This window comes from Vespa crabro, chromosome 3 (assembly GCF_910589235.1).
Source record: "Vespa crabro chromosome 3, iyVesCrab1.2, whole genome shotgun sequence".
Taxonomy (NCBI): domain Eukaryota; kingdom Metazoa; phylum Arthropoda; class Insecta; order Hymenoptera; family Vespidae; genus Vespa; species Vespa crabro.
In genome coordinates, this window is record NC_060957.1 from 8,126,041 (window position 1) to 8,143,287 (window position 17,247).

The 17,247-nt window shown below is 27.3% G+C and overlaps 5 protein-coding genes across 15 annotated transcripts; 2 read left to right on the plus strand and 3 right to left on the minus strand.

Moving 5' to 3' along the window:
- Positions 1-58: 58 nt before the first annotated feature.
- Positions 59-1,720, plus strand: LOC124423091 (transcription initiation factor TFIID subunit 8). 2 transcript variants are annotated; one of them, XM_046960452.1, is made up of 6 exons: positions 59-356; positions 470-756; positions 840-990; positions 1,083-1,226; positions 1,290-1,479; positions 1,581-1,720. In XM_046960452.1, the coding sequence occupies exons 1-5, from the start codon at positions 227-229 to the stop codon at positions 1,457-1,459; spliced, it is 882 nt and encodes a 293-aa protein (XP_046816408.1). In that variant the 5' UTR covers positions 59-226; the 3' UTR covers positions 1,460-1,479; positions 1,581-1,720. The 2 variants fall into 2 exon arrangements, with proteins under 2 accessions (XP_046816408.1, XP_046816409.1); XM_046960453.1 differs by lacking the exon at positions 1,581-1,720 and having other exon boundaries at positions 1,111-1,226; positions 1,290-1,384.
- A 120-nt stretch (positions 1,721-1,840) lies between these two features.
- Positions 1,841-11,127, minus strand: LOC124423088 (vinculin). 9 transcript variants are annotated; one of them, XM_046960436.1, is made up of 21 exons: positions 10,878-11,127; positions 9,579-9,686; positions 9,307-9,452; positions 8,938-9,214; positions 8,659-8,859; positions 8,346-8,586; positions 8,042-8,274; positions 7,631-7,651; positions 7,142-7,508; positions 6,638-7,066; positions 6,473-6,564; positions 6,291-6,384; positions 5,705-5,749; positions 5,430-5,549; positions 5,254-5,325; positions 4,760-4,783; positions 4,318-4,442; positions 3,999-4,238; positions 3,830-3,920; positions 3,581-3,616; positions 1,841-2,731 (listed from the first exon to the last, which is right to left on the minus strand). In XM_046960436.1, exons 1-21 carry the CDS (start codon positions 10,932-10,934, stop codon positions 2,562-2,564), a joined length of 3,189 nt encoding a protein of 1,062 aa, XP_046816392.1. In that variant the 5' UTR covers positions 10,935-11,127; the 3' UTR covers positions 1,841-2,561. The 9 variants fall into 9 exon arrangements, with proteins under 9 accessions (XP_046816392.1, XP_046816393.1, XP_046816395.1 ...); XM_046960437.1 differs by lacking the exon at positions 7,631-7,651; XM_046960439.1 differs by lacking the exon at positions 4,760-4,783.
- Positions 11,128-12,740: 1,613 nt separating this feature from the next.
- LOC124422762 (U1 small nuclear ribonucleoprotein A) lies at positions 12,741-15,234 on the minus strand. The gene is made up of 3 exons (XM_046959640.1): positions 15,098-15,234; positions 14,686-14,927; positions 12,741-14,602 (listed from the first exon to the last, which is right to left on the minus strand). Exons 2-3 carry the CDS (start codon positions 14,920-14,922, stop codon positions 14,144-14,146), a joined length of 696 nt encoding a protein of 231 aa, XP_046815596.1. The 5' UTR covers positions 14,923-14,927; positions 15,098-15,234; the 3' UTR covers positions 12,741-14,143.
- An 83-nt stretch (positions 15,235-15,317) lies between these two features.
- On the plus strand, positions 15,318-16,379 carry LOC124422763. Of its 2 annotated transcripts, none has more exons than XM_046959641.1 (3): positions 15,318-15,620; positions 15,696-15,900; positions 15,972-16,379. In XM_046959641.1, exons 1-3 carry the CDS (start codon positions 15,466-15,468, stop codon positions 16,161-16,163), a joined length of 552 nt encoding a protein of 183 aa, XP_046815597.1. In that variant the 5' UTR covers positions 15,318-15,465; the 3' UTR covers positions 16,164-16,379. The 2 variants fall into 2 exon arrangements, with proteins under 2 accessions (XP_046815597.1, XP_046815598.1); XM_046959642.1 differs by having other exon boundaries at positions 15,699-15,900.
- Positions 16,104-17,098, minus strand: LOC124422765 (28S ribosomal protein S18c, mitochondrial). The gene is made up of 3 exons (XM_046959643.1): positions 16,747-17,098; positions 16,466-16,673; positions 16,104-16,368 (listed from the first exon to the last, which is right to left on the minus strand). The coding sequence occupies exons 1-3, from the start codon at positions 16,876-16,878 to the stop codon at positions 16,277-16,279; spliced, it is 432 nt and encodes a 143-aa protein (XP_046815599.1). The 5' UTR covers positions 16,879-17,098; the 3' UTR covers positions 16,104-16,276.
- Positions 17,099-17,247: the final 149 nt, after the last annotated feature.

The following is a 17,247-nucleotide window of genomic DNA, read 5'->3' on the forward strand; positions in this document are numbered from 1 at the left end:
AAAACATATACTGGATTATTACTTTTTATTTATTATAATCTAATATATTCATAATGATTATATATATTTAAAAGACGTTAAGTTACTCGTCGGACTAGTCTATTCAAATTATTGTTTGCGCGTGCGCTAATATAAGTTTGTTTAATGTACTTGAGTGTACTGTCATAAGGTGTAGTGTGCAGTGGCACTGTTGTGGGGAGTCTGTTTTATTTATTTTTTGAACAATATGGATATACAATTTGTTAATACTCGAAGAAAAATATTAAATCATGTTATTTGTAGTATTTTAATAGAATGTGGTTATGACACTTGTGACAAACAAGCGTTAGAAACTCTTACAGAGATGCTTCAGTCTTGTAGGTTCTTATCGTAGAATTTGTATTATTGTGTAAAAGATTGTTTTATTTATTAAACTAAGTATTAATTGTGATATTTATTTATATTTGTTATATTATTTATGTTTGTGTAGTTATCGTGGAAGTTGGAGAATCTGCAAGAAATTATTGCGAACTGTCAGGGAGAACGGAACCCCTAATCGCAGATGTTATATTGGGACTAATAAACATGGGTATAAAATTGGAAAATTTAGAAAATTATGGGAAAAGAACAAATAGAACAGTTTTACCTCCATTACAACAACAAACCCAGTCAAAACAATTAAATATTTTACAGGCTGGTGTAAAACAAAGTCATCCTTCGCATATACCAAGTTATTTACCAGCTTTTCCAGATCCACATGCATACATCAGAACACCAGTAAACTTTCTAGATTTAATATATATTTAATTATAATATATATATTTTTTAAATTATCAAGATCATTATGCAACGTTTTATAGACACATAAACAACCAGTAACTGAATATGAAGCAATACGGGAAAAAGCTGCTACACAAAAACGAGATATAGAAAGAGCCTTAACAAGGTTCATTGCAAAAACTGGGGAAACGCATAGTTTATTTTTGACAGATGATAATAGTATGTTTCCTCGTAAGTATTTCGGTAGTCCTGTTTCATACATGATATATAAATATTATTTTATTTAAAAGAATGAATGACATAGCTTTTAATATTTTTTATAGTAATTGCTTGTAAACCACAATTTCCTAGTTATCTCTCAGCACTTTTACCTCAAGATCAAATATTTGAAACAGATCAAGACTTTCAATTTGAATCAACTCCTGTTAAAAAAAAAAAAGAACAGAAAACGGAAGAAACAGAGGAAGGTATGAGACAAGATTTACAAATAAAATATTCTATACAAGTACATGGCTGTATTATGTTTATAGGTGTTAATGTACCAAATGAAGATACAGAACAAACAAGTGAAATTACTGCTCAGCAAGATGGTATAGATAATCCTTACTTACGTCCTGGAAAAATACCTAAAAATAAAATACCAGGTGTTATAGTTCCTTCACAGCATTCTATAAAAAGAGACTCCTTTGTTGATACTTAATAATTTTACAAATATCGTAGGTATGTATGCAAAATCAATAAAATTTATATTTGCTTTAAAATAATTGCCATTTAAAATAAGAATTTTTCAAAAAACAAACGCATTTTAAAAATTATTGCAGACTATTATATTACTATTAATAAAAGACAATATGTTTCCCGGAATATTAACATTTTAATAAAAATACTTATAAATAGAACTATAGGTGTGTGTGTTTATCTATCTGTCTATCTTTGTAAAGGTATCTTATAAAAAAAAAACCATTTATATTTAAATTATGTAATACAAATTACTTTATTATACACAAAACTACATGAAGTTATTGTAAAATATATTTGTTAAATTCGATAAATATAAATCTATTAATTATAATTATTCAAATTTGTATGATAGGCCTGTTTTAATATGTGTCCCTTACTATATCATATATTAGTATATATAGAGTAAAGTCTTGATTATTTAGATTAAATATAATTATTTAAATTGCATAATTATAATCAAGATTTTACTGAAATAGTTTCTTATATTTGGTACGATACTGCTTAGAATTGTTACTTTGTATTGTAGGCCACTACAATATTGCACATGTTAGCACCAGTTGAACAAGATTGATGAAATTACTATATAGCTATGGAGGACTTATACGAATAGCATATATTTTTGTACAAAAATATAATTTCTTATTGCTCTAATGTAGTTATGCACATTTTCTACTCTGGTATACGTCAACATAATATATATATATATAGCATCTAATACAAATTTCGCATAATATGTAATTTGCAAAAATATATTGTAGTACTCTAATTTTCTTTATTTATGCAATCTGTATTATGAAAGAATTGACACTATTTCTTTTTCAGTAAAAATCGTGACGTGAAATTTTATAATAAAATATTCGTCCCCCAGGAACAAATGTAGAACTAATGTAGATATTAAAATACTAAAATATTTTTTTTCTATCAAGCATGTAGTATCATATAAAAAGAAGTCTATTTAAATAATGTAATATTTTTGTTAAAAAGAAATTGTTAAATTCGATATAAAAACCTTCATAGCACTTTAGTGTTTCTGGTCTTGTACTTATGTATATACTTTCATTTTAATATTGGTACCATGGTTGACGACGTACCCAACGTAATTTCATACCAGAAGCAGTACGAATCTTTATACTTGCACATTCTGCAGCACGTACAGTTTCTTTCACACTTTGCATAAGATTTTGAGCATTTCCAACAAGCATATCAGTTGCTTCCTGATCTTCTTCCGTACCTGTTTTATATTATAATATAAATTAATATATCATAAGATAATAAAATGATTATTAAATAAAAAAATTTTGTCTATAAATATTAATTGGATTATTTCATAAACATAATTTTTAAATATCACTAGTAAATAATATTTTTACGGAGTATCTGTAAATTACGTGTATATCAAATTTAGATTACACTAGATATAGAATGAAGTGCTCTAAATATTGGGGTGACATGCACTTTTATAAAGTACATAATAATAAAATTATGATAACATTAAAGATATGAAAAAATGTAATATAATCAGTCTAAGATACCGAAAATCTCTACATCTTAATACATATGTTTAAATATGTATATAAAATACTATCTATCAACATGTAACAAAATTATTTAATATATATCTATAAGGAATACTCATATTAGATATTGCAATTACATATTCTAATTATATGAATAAACTTACTGCACCCAATTAATTCATCTACACCATGGGGAACAGAGTCATGCCAATGGCATAGCATTAAACATTTTGAGTAACACGAAAATATAATTAGTTTATCAATAAAAAATATATAACATATTGATTATTTTCATTGCATCCATTTAACTCTTATATTATAATAATATTGTTTTGATTTCAGATCTTTCTAAATCTATACTTTCAATCAGTGCTAATGCAATATTAAACATGACATTGTAAATTTGTGTATCTGCATTTAAAAAAATCCTAGATTTGCATGCATTTTGACGAAATAATTGCAAATAGTAAAATATGTAAAAATTAAAGACGATAAAAAGTGACGAAAAGAGAAAGAGAAAAAGGTGATATATAACATCAAGCATAATTTATTAATTCTTTTACCATAAAGCATCAATTCTTCCCAGCTAGGGAGCATCTCTATGCATAAAGAATTTCATTTTTTTGTTAATAAAAATTGCTATTAATATATGTAAGTAATTTTCTTACAGAAAAATTTGTGTTCTCATCGAAATATGTAAAGGTTATTATTAATAATTAGTTTCATTGTATGAATATTCTTGGTATTTTAAAAAAATATGAAGAATATTTCAATATTTTTTAAAGAAAAAGAAAAGATTTTAAAAGAAATACCTTGTGCTCCAAGCATTGTAGCTTTTACTGTAGACAAAATTTTCAATTGTGTTCCAATAGTTGGTATACGTTCACAAACTTGAAGTAAATTCTAAAAAGGAAACAATAAAGAAATTATTTTTTTATAAATTTTATTTAAATTAAATAAATAAACAAAATTACAACATACCGTACGAATACGTTTATCAGTACATTCTCTAGCAAGTTCTTTTGCAAGACGTGTTACTTCCTGAGAAGCTTCGGCTATAGCTTTAGCACAAGCTATAAGATCTCTTTTATTTCCACCTTCTCCTCTAACTAAACCAGATAATTTACCCATCAAGACAGCCATTTTTTTAGCTGCTGCAATAATTTCATTATCTTTGCTTGACCACTGCCGTACTTCTTGATGCAAACCATGTGCAGCCATCTATAATTAGAATTTCTTAACTGTAATTATTCTTATTTACAAAAAAATTTTTAATTATATCAAACAATTGAGAATGTACCATTATTGGTTGATTTGGTTGAGGTGCATGCATGAACATTTCATCTTCGTCATCCGTTTCTGGAGGTGGAGGTCTTGGTGGTGGAATATCACCACCAGGTAAAGGTGGACGTGGTGGTGCTACTTCTGTTAGAAATGACAATTTCTTTATAATAAAATTTCATAATTCAGTATGTTTGTTTGCAATATTACAAATAATTTTATTGCAGGACAAAACGTTAAATAATCTATATTTATAGAAAATAAAATAACTATAAGAAAAACTTAGAAATATTGCAAACATTTCCAGGTTTCATATCATCATAATCTTAAAATGAAGAATATGGTTTTATAAAGAAACTGAAACATTAAATATCTTCTCATGCTATAAAGTAAAAGATATTAGATTATTGTGTTAGATAACTTGTTTTAATTTATAAATGTATAAACACATTAGTAATTACCATCATCATAATAATCAATATAGCCTGGGTAATTCCATGTAGCAGAAAAAGGAAGAAAAACACATAATTATATAGACTATACAAAATTAGTAAATAAGTATTAATTATGTTAATTAATTATTATGAGTAGCCATTCTAGTCAGAGGGAAGAAATAAGCATAAATAGAAATTAATGATAAATGATATAAAAAATAATACATGCAATGTAAAGTTAGTATGCATGACTTTATATGGTATAAAAATTAAATAAATAATTAAATATTAAAGAAACTGTTTTTCTTTAAATCACATTTAAATCTTGTATATTCCATTGAAAGTATTTGTAAATACTTTAAAATTCATTTGTTGCTATCTTTTAGAAAATGTACAAATTATAATACATGTCATGTAAATATCCCTTTTACATTATATCTAAACACATGCTTGATAACAACAAATAGCCCTAAAAATATAATCATTCTTTTTTTTTTTCAAGAACAATTTTTTTGGTTTACCTCCAGCACAAATTGACTTTTCCAACTCGTTGTCAGAAGCCAGTTCTTGATAGAGGAGATCTGGGTTATCTCCTGACAAGAGAATATGATTAATATCGATTTCAAATAACTTTTCGTTTATGATTAACATTTACAATTTTTTTTCTTTTTTCTTTTTTTATACTGTCTGTAAATACCTCCACGTGCCCATTTTGGTAATGGACTAAGAGAACGATGTTGCGGTTTATTTGAACCTAGTGTAGGGCTGATCACGCGTAAATTGCTGGGTGAGGGTTGATTTCTCAAAGGCTGACCAACTATTATTTCAAAAATACTTATGAACATTTACTTTTTCTTAATGTATAAAACTGTAGATTATTTTCTTCTCATACTATTTTGTCATAACGTTCTTGTGGTACATAAATGAATATAAAATAAGTTATCATGCATAATTTCATGCCTATATAAGTACCTTTATCTGTGAAGTAATTATATTGTTGACTTGGCATTTGTTCCTCTGTAAAGAACATATTAAGTTTCTATATTACCCTGTGAAATATACATTTTAAACAATTACATTTGCTGTAAATAACTTCGTTTTTCAAGAACAGTGTAATATCATTGCAATATTTGTTGAAGTCTGTATTGGAAGTAGAGCAAGATATTTTCATAGTTAAATTTCATTTTATGTACATTGTGAAAAACAGTCGCATAATGAAAGTCTATTATTTAGTTATGTTACTTATTAGCCACTACTCCTCCACCTGACTACATATGCTACAATTTACATAACTATAGTAGAATACAGTTTTAGAGAATTTATGTATTTCTTTCTTTTTTTAAATGAATTTTTAATCCATGCTTGATTTTTGTTAAAAATTAATATTTTCATTTGTATAAAAAAGATGTAGAATAATGATAATGAAAATGATGCATTCATTTTAATACAATCAATTACTATTCTAATATTCTTTTTTTAACAAAAGAATATATTCTATTTACTACTAAAAAAAAGACATTCAGAATGAATAATAATAAATTGATAACATAATACGTACCATCAGTGATATGCAATTGCGATATTGATGGTGGTTGAACCATATCAGGATGTACTACAATAGCCTTATGTACTTGTCCAACATTGGATAAAAGCTACGTGATTGTAAGTAATAAAAATGCAATAGTTATTACATGAACAATTTTTGTATAATGTAGTATTTATTATACATATAACACTTACAGCACGGTTACTTTCTCTCCAATGATATGCTGCAGTGTTATCATTAGTATTGATAGTAACATATTTTGCATTCTGGATCATTGGGGCAATACCTGTATTATGAAATTGGTTAATTATTATGTTAACAAAACACTACATTTTATATTATATAAAATAAAAACTTACTATTTTGTAAAGTATCAGTTGCTTGATTAACTCTTTGAATGAAAGCAGGATCTTCGCTATTATCACTTTCTTGTTTAGCCACGAGTATTACCCTATCAGCCAACCTTGCAATAGCAGCTGTATTGTCAACCATTTTCTGTGGATAAGATTTTGCAATAGCTTCTTCGCAAAGATATGTATGTTTTTGCATTTGTTCTTCTGAAGTTCTGATAAAATCGCCACTATCAGTTGCTTCATCACACAATGCTCTTGCTCGCTGCATAGTCTCGGCATATTGTTGTCTAAGATTTTCAAAATGTTCATCGGCTGCTTTACTGTCTGGATACGTCATACGAATTCGGCCAGCATTAACCAATTGAGGTGTTAATGATTCAACTTGTGAAGCACTTGCAGCTAATGCTTCAGCCAGTTTTTTATTACCTCCGCTTCCTATAATTATTCAAAAATGAAACAATATAATCACATAATAAACAGTAGTGTTGTCGTAATCATGAAGCTACATACCACCAGCTGCAACCATTCTAGCCGTTTTTGCTGCTCTATTAGAAAATGTTTGAAGAGCATGAGTTTTATCATTGAAATTTTGATCTCTTCCAGGTGTACCTTCTGGTGCCAAGACAGCATCCGTAAATTGTTTTAAAGGTGTCGTAATATCAATGAAATCTTCAACTACTCGTGACACAACGGCCTGTTGTATCCTATTCTTTAGCTCGTACAATTTATGTGATAGTTGACGTGCGATCTCTTGAGCTCTTGGCGTATTTCCTTGACCATGAGCACATAAATCTCCAAGTTGATGAGATAAATTATCAACTTCATCACATAATTGTAGAATCTCTACTTTATGTATACCAGGTAAACCTTCAGCAACCTAAATTTTACAGTAACATTAATTAAAAAAGATTCTTTAAACTTTAAAATCTTTTAAATCTATACATCTATTTTAGATCCAATACATTTTGATACTGCAATAAAAATTTCTTCATGACTTACATTCGCTACATGCTGTTGGTTCTTTCCATATGAAGCATTCAAGCAAAATATTAAATATTCGTAAAAAATAAAGTAATAAAAAGAATTAATATTACATATTATATTGGGTTGGCAACTAAGTGATTGCGGATTTTGTCGTTTCCTTCTTATTTGAAATCCGGCAATCACTTAGTTACCAACCCAATATATACGGAATGTGTTCAAAATTATATTGGAATTTATATATTAATTAAAAAAAAAAAACAAGGATTTATTCTTGATAACTCATTTTGCCAGAATTATTATCAAATGAAACATATTAGTGTTAAGAACAAAAATAGCAATAAATAAAGAAGCATGTTCATTACGTACAGTTTCATAAAATTTAATTACGTTTTAAGCATGCTTAATGATTCAATATAATCAACATACCTTTTTTCCTTCATGTATTATCAAAGCTATAGCCTTTTGACCAAGTCCTTTATCATCTTGTTGTGGATTTAAGAGCCATTTATTAGCTTGTTCCAAACGACCAGCAACGGTATGAGCAGTTTGAGCTGTTCCTGACTTATCAGCGGCTACTAGGGCAGATGCTACGGAACTGCGTAATTCATTTAATTTTTCTTTTATACTACGCGCTAGAGCTTCTGCTTGTGGTGTAGTTCCTAAAATAATAAAAATTATTATAATAGTGTACGATGCAGTAATAAATATATGTACACGTGAATGATCAAACCTTTTTCATTTTGACGCAGTTCGCATAAAGCATCTGTCATAGTAATTATTTGTGAAGCTAATTTCGACAGTGGTTCTGCTTGAGAAGGAGAAAGATATCGTTCAGCCAACCGCGATGCTTGCTCCACTATTTGTCGAAGACTTTTTTCTCCTACACCTCCACGTAAAGCGAGCCCATCATCCAACCAATCGTATGCAGCACGTATTCTAGATTCTATGGCACTCTGTGCTTTTTTTAATACCTAACATAAAAATTTAATAATAACTTTTGTTACTCTTTAGATATTACAAGTAGTACAATCTATAAATCATACTGTTAATTGATCAGCATCCCATTCCTCTTCATCATATGTTGTTAATTGTAAAACTCTTATTATTTCATTCAGTTCATCAGACATTCGTCCACTTAAATAATTACGATTTTCAGCCGCCTCTTCAGCTCCTTTTCCACCTTGAGATATAATGTGAATAAAAATTTTCATAGAACAAATGAGGATTGGTGCCAAAGTTTTCACCTATATATATATAATATTTAATTATAATAATATCATTATATTTACTATTATATTCTTTATAATAAAATGAATAATTACCTGCTCTAAACATCGTATGAGGATTTCTCTATGAACTTGATGAGTTAATTCTTTTTCACGAGCACTTACTTCTCTTGATACTTTACTTAGACATGGACTTAAATTTTTAAGGAAGTGAACTAAATCTTCCATTGTTTCAATGACTTCAGTAACAGCTAAATAATCCAAAACGCGTTTACATTCTCTAATTATTTTTCGTACTTCACTTTCATCAAAACATAACAGTAAAGAACTAGTTCCTTGCAGGATACCACGGGAACCTTCTATAAGTTTCTTTCTATAAAAGAAATATATATAAGTAAGATATTGTTTCAAATCTATAATAAATATTGTTTAAAAATGTTTATATACTGAAAAATGTTTCTATACCTGGCAGGTCCAGAATAAGGATCTTGTTTTAACATTGCAGATGCTTCCTCTAAAAGACGTGAAGCACCCTCAACACGTTGCAATGCTGCAGGCATATCTTGCTTGAGCAAAGCATCATCTGAAGAATTTATTGTTTCTTTGCCAACCTGTAATTTTTTATATGATAATCAACAATAGCTTTAATGTATTATACCTTACTTATTATTATATTACTAACAAAATGAAAAACATTTATATTTATTTTTAACTTATAAAATAGATTTAAAACTTACTTTTATCAAATTAGTCACCGCCATACTAACTGCTTGTACAGGCTTTCCCAAATCTGGCATTGCATTTCCATCTTCAGCTTCTTCATGTAAAATAACAAGTCTTGAAACCTAGACAAAATATTATACAAAAGCTTTTTACTTTAATTTTATGTTTGATTCTTTCTTCAGATATAAGAAGATAATTTTATAATTGTTGTTTTAGCTTAATTACTTCAAATACGCAAATACGCAAATACACACACATATTAGATTATAAATATTCTATTATTTTATATATCTGTGTTTGTTTATGCATTATCAAAATTTTATAATACATTTTAATAAATAAACATACATTGGAATTTTGTTTAAAAAAAATAAATTATACTGTATAACATTTATAAAAATTTATGAATATAGATTTAATTTATGCATCATGCTAAACAGCTGATACCATTTTTGGTAAGGTTCAGAGTTTCATTTTCATAAATCTAGTAGGCATCAACAAGGTCTGTTAATGTTTCATGGCTATTTCTAGAAATGGAGGGGAAATGATATTGGAATCATATGAAATGTGTCATAAAAATCTTGGTTTTTATTTTTCAAATTCAGAATAATATTAATATTTATTATAGTATAATAAATATCTTTAATTCTCATAATATACAATCATTTTCTTGAAATAGTTAATACTTTTGAAATAATATACAACTATTAATATTCATATTGTTATAAGTGCATAAAATTTTCTACTATTGCATGATATTCTATTTTTAAAAATGTCAACTTAACATTGAAATTATATATATATATATATATATATATATATATATATATATATATATATATATATATATATGTATGTGTATATATCTATATACTTTTATATTAGAAAAGACAGATCAGATTTCATAAATCATTTAAGAACATGGTACAATTCTAAAAGTGAATTTAGTACTTTTCTTCCATGACCACAGAATGATGTCATAGTTCTATATAAAGTAACACAAGTATTACTGAGTAAATTTAAGTTGGAGAAGATTATCTTATATCAATATCTGTTGTAATGGAAATTGATGGAATAATTAAAAATTGATTGATGAAACATCTTTTTTATTTTTGCAAAATTTATTTTAATTATAAAGGCGTGTGTGTGTGTGTGTGTATGCATGTGTATATATAAATTTCATTTGTGTCGAGTATAAGTGTGTATATATATATATATATATACATACATACATAGATATAAATACATAAATTTTAAGAAATCGATTATGTATTTGATGATTGAATATGACCATTTTTCATAAAATATCTTACCTGCTGTGCGACAGGTTCAAGAATACTTTCTATAGTCTTTGTGTGAAACACCGGCATATTTTCGACTTAATACGTATAAAAAATAAAATAAAAATAAAAACTTTAATTCCTTATGACTAAATATATCAAATTCAATATAAATAAGAAATAAATGTTGACAGGACAAAAATTTAATATAAGAATAGAAAAAGCAAACTAAGCAAGTATGACCAAACGACAGAACAGCTATAGTATCACTGAATCATATAAGCAAGGATGATATCATTTCACTAAATAATTGGCATTGATTAGAATAAATTGTAGATTGGTAACTACAGTATATTTTTGACTATAGTGCGAGAATTTGAAACAATGCTCACTCGATAATTATTGAAGGTAAAACAGATTTTTTGGTCAATTAATGCATAAAACATATAGATATAGGTATAAAATTTTCTAAAATGATGCTTAATTATTAACATATAAAAAAGTATACGAATTTCTACTTTATAGGTACATATTAATTATAATAAAAAATACTTTTTCTTGCATCTCATTACTGCATTCTAGCAAAAATATAAGTAGTATTTTATTCAATTAAAAATTATGATACACTTATATTTTCTTCTATTTCTATTATCTTACTTTGCCCGCATAATTCATAATTACCTATTCGTTCAATTATTAAGGTTCACTGTCTTTTGTTCGAAGTGTGTATGACTTCAGCGACAGGTACGGACAAAATATGAACTACGAGTATAAGCGGGGAACACTATCCCCACCATGTGTCTATCGTATTGGTGTTAAGCTTGTTGGTTATTCCCCTCTCACGCGTACATAATAATTGGTTTCGTTAGGTAGAGTAATTAGTTTAGTAGACTATAAATTCACACTTTTCAGTCTCTCATATGTATATTTTTCTTTGATGATGCGTACATCTCGAAGTAATCCGTATTAAATACGACGTTGGTACGCATTTGTTTCACGATAAGAGCATAAAGAATAATAAATATAATTAACACATATAATTAGTATATAAATTTGCGAATTTGAAGAATTACCTTTGAATTTAACTATATCTTATCTATTTATTTTTGTAGAAGTATTATTGGCAATGTAAAGTTTTAGTACTTTAGTGTTTAATCAGAATTAGTTTGAAGGGATTCTGAAAATATATTAAAATATGCAGCCATTCGCTCGATAGTACTTGTGTAATTTATAATACGTAAATAAAATGAAGTTCTTGGTAGGATTTTTAATTGCGCCCGCGAACACCCACTACGTCTTCCTATCTTTCCTGTATTCTCGTGTAAAAATCGACAATGAACCAAACCATTCGATGATACATCGGACTTATCCGATCAAAGATGAATCTAACCCTCGATGATTCCTCGAAAAGAAGAAGAGAAGATAAAGAAGAGAAGGAGAAGAAGAATATAAGATAGAAAAGAGAGTCAGAACGTGTGCGTACGTGACAACGATGAAAGGCAGAGCAAGACATATTGAATATCATTCTACCCGACCAAAACCAGAGTACCAAAATAGAGTTCGATTTGTTTCTACCAAAAGAAAAAAACTTGGAAGGATCCCACCCGATGGTTCCTTCCTTAATGATCTTTTTTCCAATGATCTAGTCTGAAAAGAAGAAGGGAAAGAAGAAATAGAAAAGAAAGGCAAAAAAAGTCGAAAAAGAGGAAGAAAATTGATAGAGAAGAAGGTTCATTTGGCGATAATTTAGCTTGAAATAGAAAAAAATTAAAAAAAGGAGAGAAAGAGAAGAGAGGAAGAAGAAGAAGAAGAGAAAGAGAAGAAATATGAGATAAAGAAGAGAGACGGAAAAAGAAAAGAAAAAAATAAATCAAAACACAAAAAATCGTTTACGAGTAAATCTCCTAAGAAATTTATTCGTGGTCATGCAATACTCTTCTATTAATTAATTACAACCAATCATTTGTGCCAATTCAGACCTTTCGTTCTTGACATGATTGAGTAATCGGAGAAATTGAAAAATTCATTTACTACTTAAGAAGTTCTGCAATGGCTTCAAAACACTCATCCGCGATTTATGTCGAAATAGAGGGTGGATGATTCGTAGCTGGTTGAAAATGAGATAGATTGACATTGAAGTTGAATGAGATCCTCTTCAATGATGCAATGATTCTAATTTGCAGTAGTTATTTATTAAAGGTCGGTTACGGAATTTACTTCGCGAAACTCTATAAAATAAACCTTCTTTTTAATCTAATTTCGACTGAACATTAAACTTTACTAATTTATTTACACTTTACATGCTTATTATACTTCAATAAATAAACAGTGTAGATATAGAAAAATTTTTATATAATTTCTTAGAGAAACGCTCTGAAAATTTCTAATTTCTTTATTATTTTTATTTATTCTTATTTCTTCTTATTTATTCTTTTCGGATTAAATACTATATTTAATATTATACTTATGTTCATCATCATATCCACATAGTTCTCATTTATTTTTATTTTGCTTGTTACTTCTCATTTATTCTTATTTACTCAAGCGCATAACAATATCATAATTGAGACAATAATCTTTGTTTAATGTTTGATTTACTTTATTTTTGGAATGCAAAAATAAATGAGGAACTTTTTATGGTGAAGTGTGTACATGCAGTACTGGCACAAGATTTGCTGCGATAGTTGAAGAAATAATAGAATCTGGAGTGTTTTGTATGGACGGATAAATTTGTAGACGGGAAGAACATACCGCTTCATTTATTCTTATTAATTTTTATCTAATCATGTTTATAAGAATATATTGTATATTTAAAAAACTATTCTCGAAAAAACATCATCTTTTTCAAAGAAAATAATATTTTTTCAAAAATGCAAGGAAGTCATACCCTAGCTTAAACCTTTATCTTTAAAATGCGATTTTGTTCATAAAAATCAGTAAAGAATTATGCTTGTAATTATTTTTGTCGTAAACCACTATAAAATTGAAGTTGATAAATTGCTTTAAATAGTAAAACTATCATAAGCGAAAGCAAGATCAATTGTATCCTGGAACAAAATCGTGTATATATTTATCATATTGTGAAAAATATTTTTAATATTAGAAACATGATTCACAGAATGATTGGTCTATGCATAATTATTACTTAATAATAAATACTTCTTATATTCAAGAAACTATATTGTATAAAAATTATTAAAATATGACTACATGTCCAGTTTGATAACTTTCTCATTATTTTTGCATTTAATGTTTACACATTTATTTCATTAATAATCATAAGATTAAAGTCTTTGTAATTATTTTTTTGCAAAAGATATTTTCATTGCATGTGAAGGTGTAATTTTAAATCCTTGAAGTGCATCTTTGGCAGCACCTGATTGAACTTCATTTTCAAACTCAACAAATGCAATATCATGCCGATTCGGCACTAAACGAACTTCTTTGAAACCAGGAAATTGATTGAAAAGCATAGATAACATCATTTCACTAGTTTCATCAGGAAGATTTGTAAGGAACAAAATTTGATTTGGTGGTTGTTCAGGTACAGCTGTATTAACTAATCCTGGATGTTGCGGTACACCAGGATGATATCCAATTTGCTGTGAATGTTTCGCTTGTTCCTTAGCACGCTTCTTTGCACGTTTTGCTTCTTCATCTGCAGCTGGTACTACACGTTTTGGTTTTTTGGGGCGTTCTGCAAAAGTGCCTTTCATTTTTGCAATTAAATCGCTGTCTGTCTTAGCATACTGTATCCTCTGAAAACACACATAAAGCAATTTTAATATATAAAACTTTTCTACTTTTTTCAAAACTACAAATATTTATGTAACATACATACCATTGGCTTATCATAAAAAGGAAATCCCTGCATAGATCTTAAGGCATTCGTTGCACTAGCTATTTCTTTGAAAATGACGAATGCCTGACCACGCATTTTTAATGTTTTTAATGCTACTATATCCAATATCTGTCCAAATTGAGAAAATATTGCATATAACGATTTTCTTAATTCTTCCTTTTTTATCTTTTCATTTAGATTATTTATATAAATTGTATTATTTGGTCTGATATCCATAATTACTGAAAAGATTATATTATTAATATTGCATATAAAATAAAAATTATAATTTTATATATAAAATATTTTAAATTAACGAAATTTGAATGACCTTTAGAAATCATAATGTAATTTCGAAATATAATTAAAAAAATTATAATTATTAACAATATAGCAGAGCTTATATACTTACAAAAAAATGTTAAACTTCTATATTATTTTATATTTTTAAGGAAGTTTTATAATTAACACTTTTATTAACGAAGAAACATCGACATTACCGTGAAGAGGTTAGAATAAAACACAACAGATCGAACGCGTTTTCAGTGTCGCTGTATGTCACAACGCTGATTGGACGATGACTATTCGTTATTCCACCAATCGTGATTTCTTTCTACTTAATGAACGCATGATTTCAGAGAAACAAGTATGTTTTTTAGGATGTGTAATTTAGAATAAACTTCATATAACATTGATTTATTTATTTGAAGTTGATGGAATAAGTATTAATTTTTAATAAATTGTGTGTTATGTAAACAATAACAAATTTATTATTACAAAATGTGTGAAAAAACCATAACTTCAGCACATATGAAACTGAAAAACAGTCCAACAGTAAACAAACCGTTTCGTTCATTATTTAACACTTCTGATGTGAGTCCCAAACGTAAATCTAATGTTAAAAATTTAGAACAAGTAAACATTAAATCACAAGTGTAAGTAGAATAATTTTAGGATGAAATTTTATATATATATATATTTATTACATAAACAATTCACTTAATATCAAGTAGGGAAAATATTAAACGAAAATTGTCTCAAGAATCAATTGCTATGAAAAAGATACGATTTGATCTCGAAAATGATATAGAAAACGTCAGAATTGATGAGAGTATGAATGTATTTTCAAATGATTTAGAAGAATTAGAAAAGAGAATATTAAAGAAACAGAAAGAAATCGAGATTTTGAGAAACGAAATTTCATATTGTAAAAAGGTATAACTTTTATATATTATATTATAATCTTTTAATGACATTAAATTTAATTAATTTTTTAATATCAAAAGAACAATTCTGATGATTTGGAAGCTGATATTAAAAGGTGGAGACATGCTTGCCAAGATGCTCTGGAAAGATTGCAGAAAGATTTAGAAAATAAACGAGGACAGGTAATGTCTATGGAAGAAATATTATCATCATTGGGTATACCTAAATCTTTAGTATATTATTCTACCGAGAATGACACATTTATTAAGTAATGAAATATCTCATATTTTTGGTTATCTTTCTAATTTGATAGTACCTTATATACAACATGAAAATTACTAATTTGTTCTTAACAAAATCTAAAGAATATATCCATAATTTTACATTAATATTTATGTGGTCTCAATGGACGATTGGGATCGAATAATGGTGGGTCATTTACATATTTTGGATCTTTTGTAAAATGTCCCATTAAACCTTAAAAAATATTATTTCATATTACATTATATCTATGAGAGAAATGATTAGTTATCAATATTTTGGTTCTTAACAAATAGCTAATAATAAATTTTACCAGCATGTTGCGCTTTTAAGATCTCCTTTTCAACTTGTTCTTGTTTATTTTTGCATAAACCTGTTATATGCCTTCCATAAATCCGTCCCGTGTATCTACTTTGAAACTGTGATAATAATCGTACATTTTTAAAATCTGGCTGTATGTTTAATTTGCATAATAAACATTGTTGTTTTTCTTTCATATAAGGATTTATATCTAAATTGGGCTGTAATAAATGAAAATTTATAACATAAAAAAGTAAGAAAGAAATAAAATTATAATTAACTAAACTAATTTACCATATCTTCTTCTGTTGAAAATTCATTTATCAACTCTTGATTTGAAAGACTTCCTACAAATCTATTAAAATACTGTCCTCTGCTTTTTACAAAGTTTTCAACTACTTTTCTAAAACCATAATCAAGAATCATTTTGTAGGTTATGTCACAATTATCTCGTGTAGAATGTATTCAAAAAATCTGGAGAATTTGAAAACTTTCAGGTATATAGTTTAATCAGAGCATAAGCCAAATAATTTTGAACATTCATCCGATATTTGAAGTTAAATTTAATAGAAAATAAAAAAAATTCAAATATTTATTACAAGTAATAATATTTGTGGTGTTATCACATACTACCAACTACTAAAAATATTTTTTTTACATGTTCCTATGTTCAAAATTAGAAATGATACGTAATATACAAGTATTTGAAATATTCTTAAACAATTTATTTTAATTTCAAATTTTTAAATGTTTCATATTCAATGTTGATGTTTGAAAATTCTCTTTGATATTCAC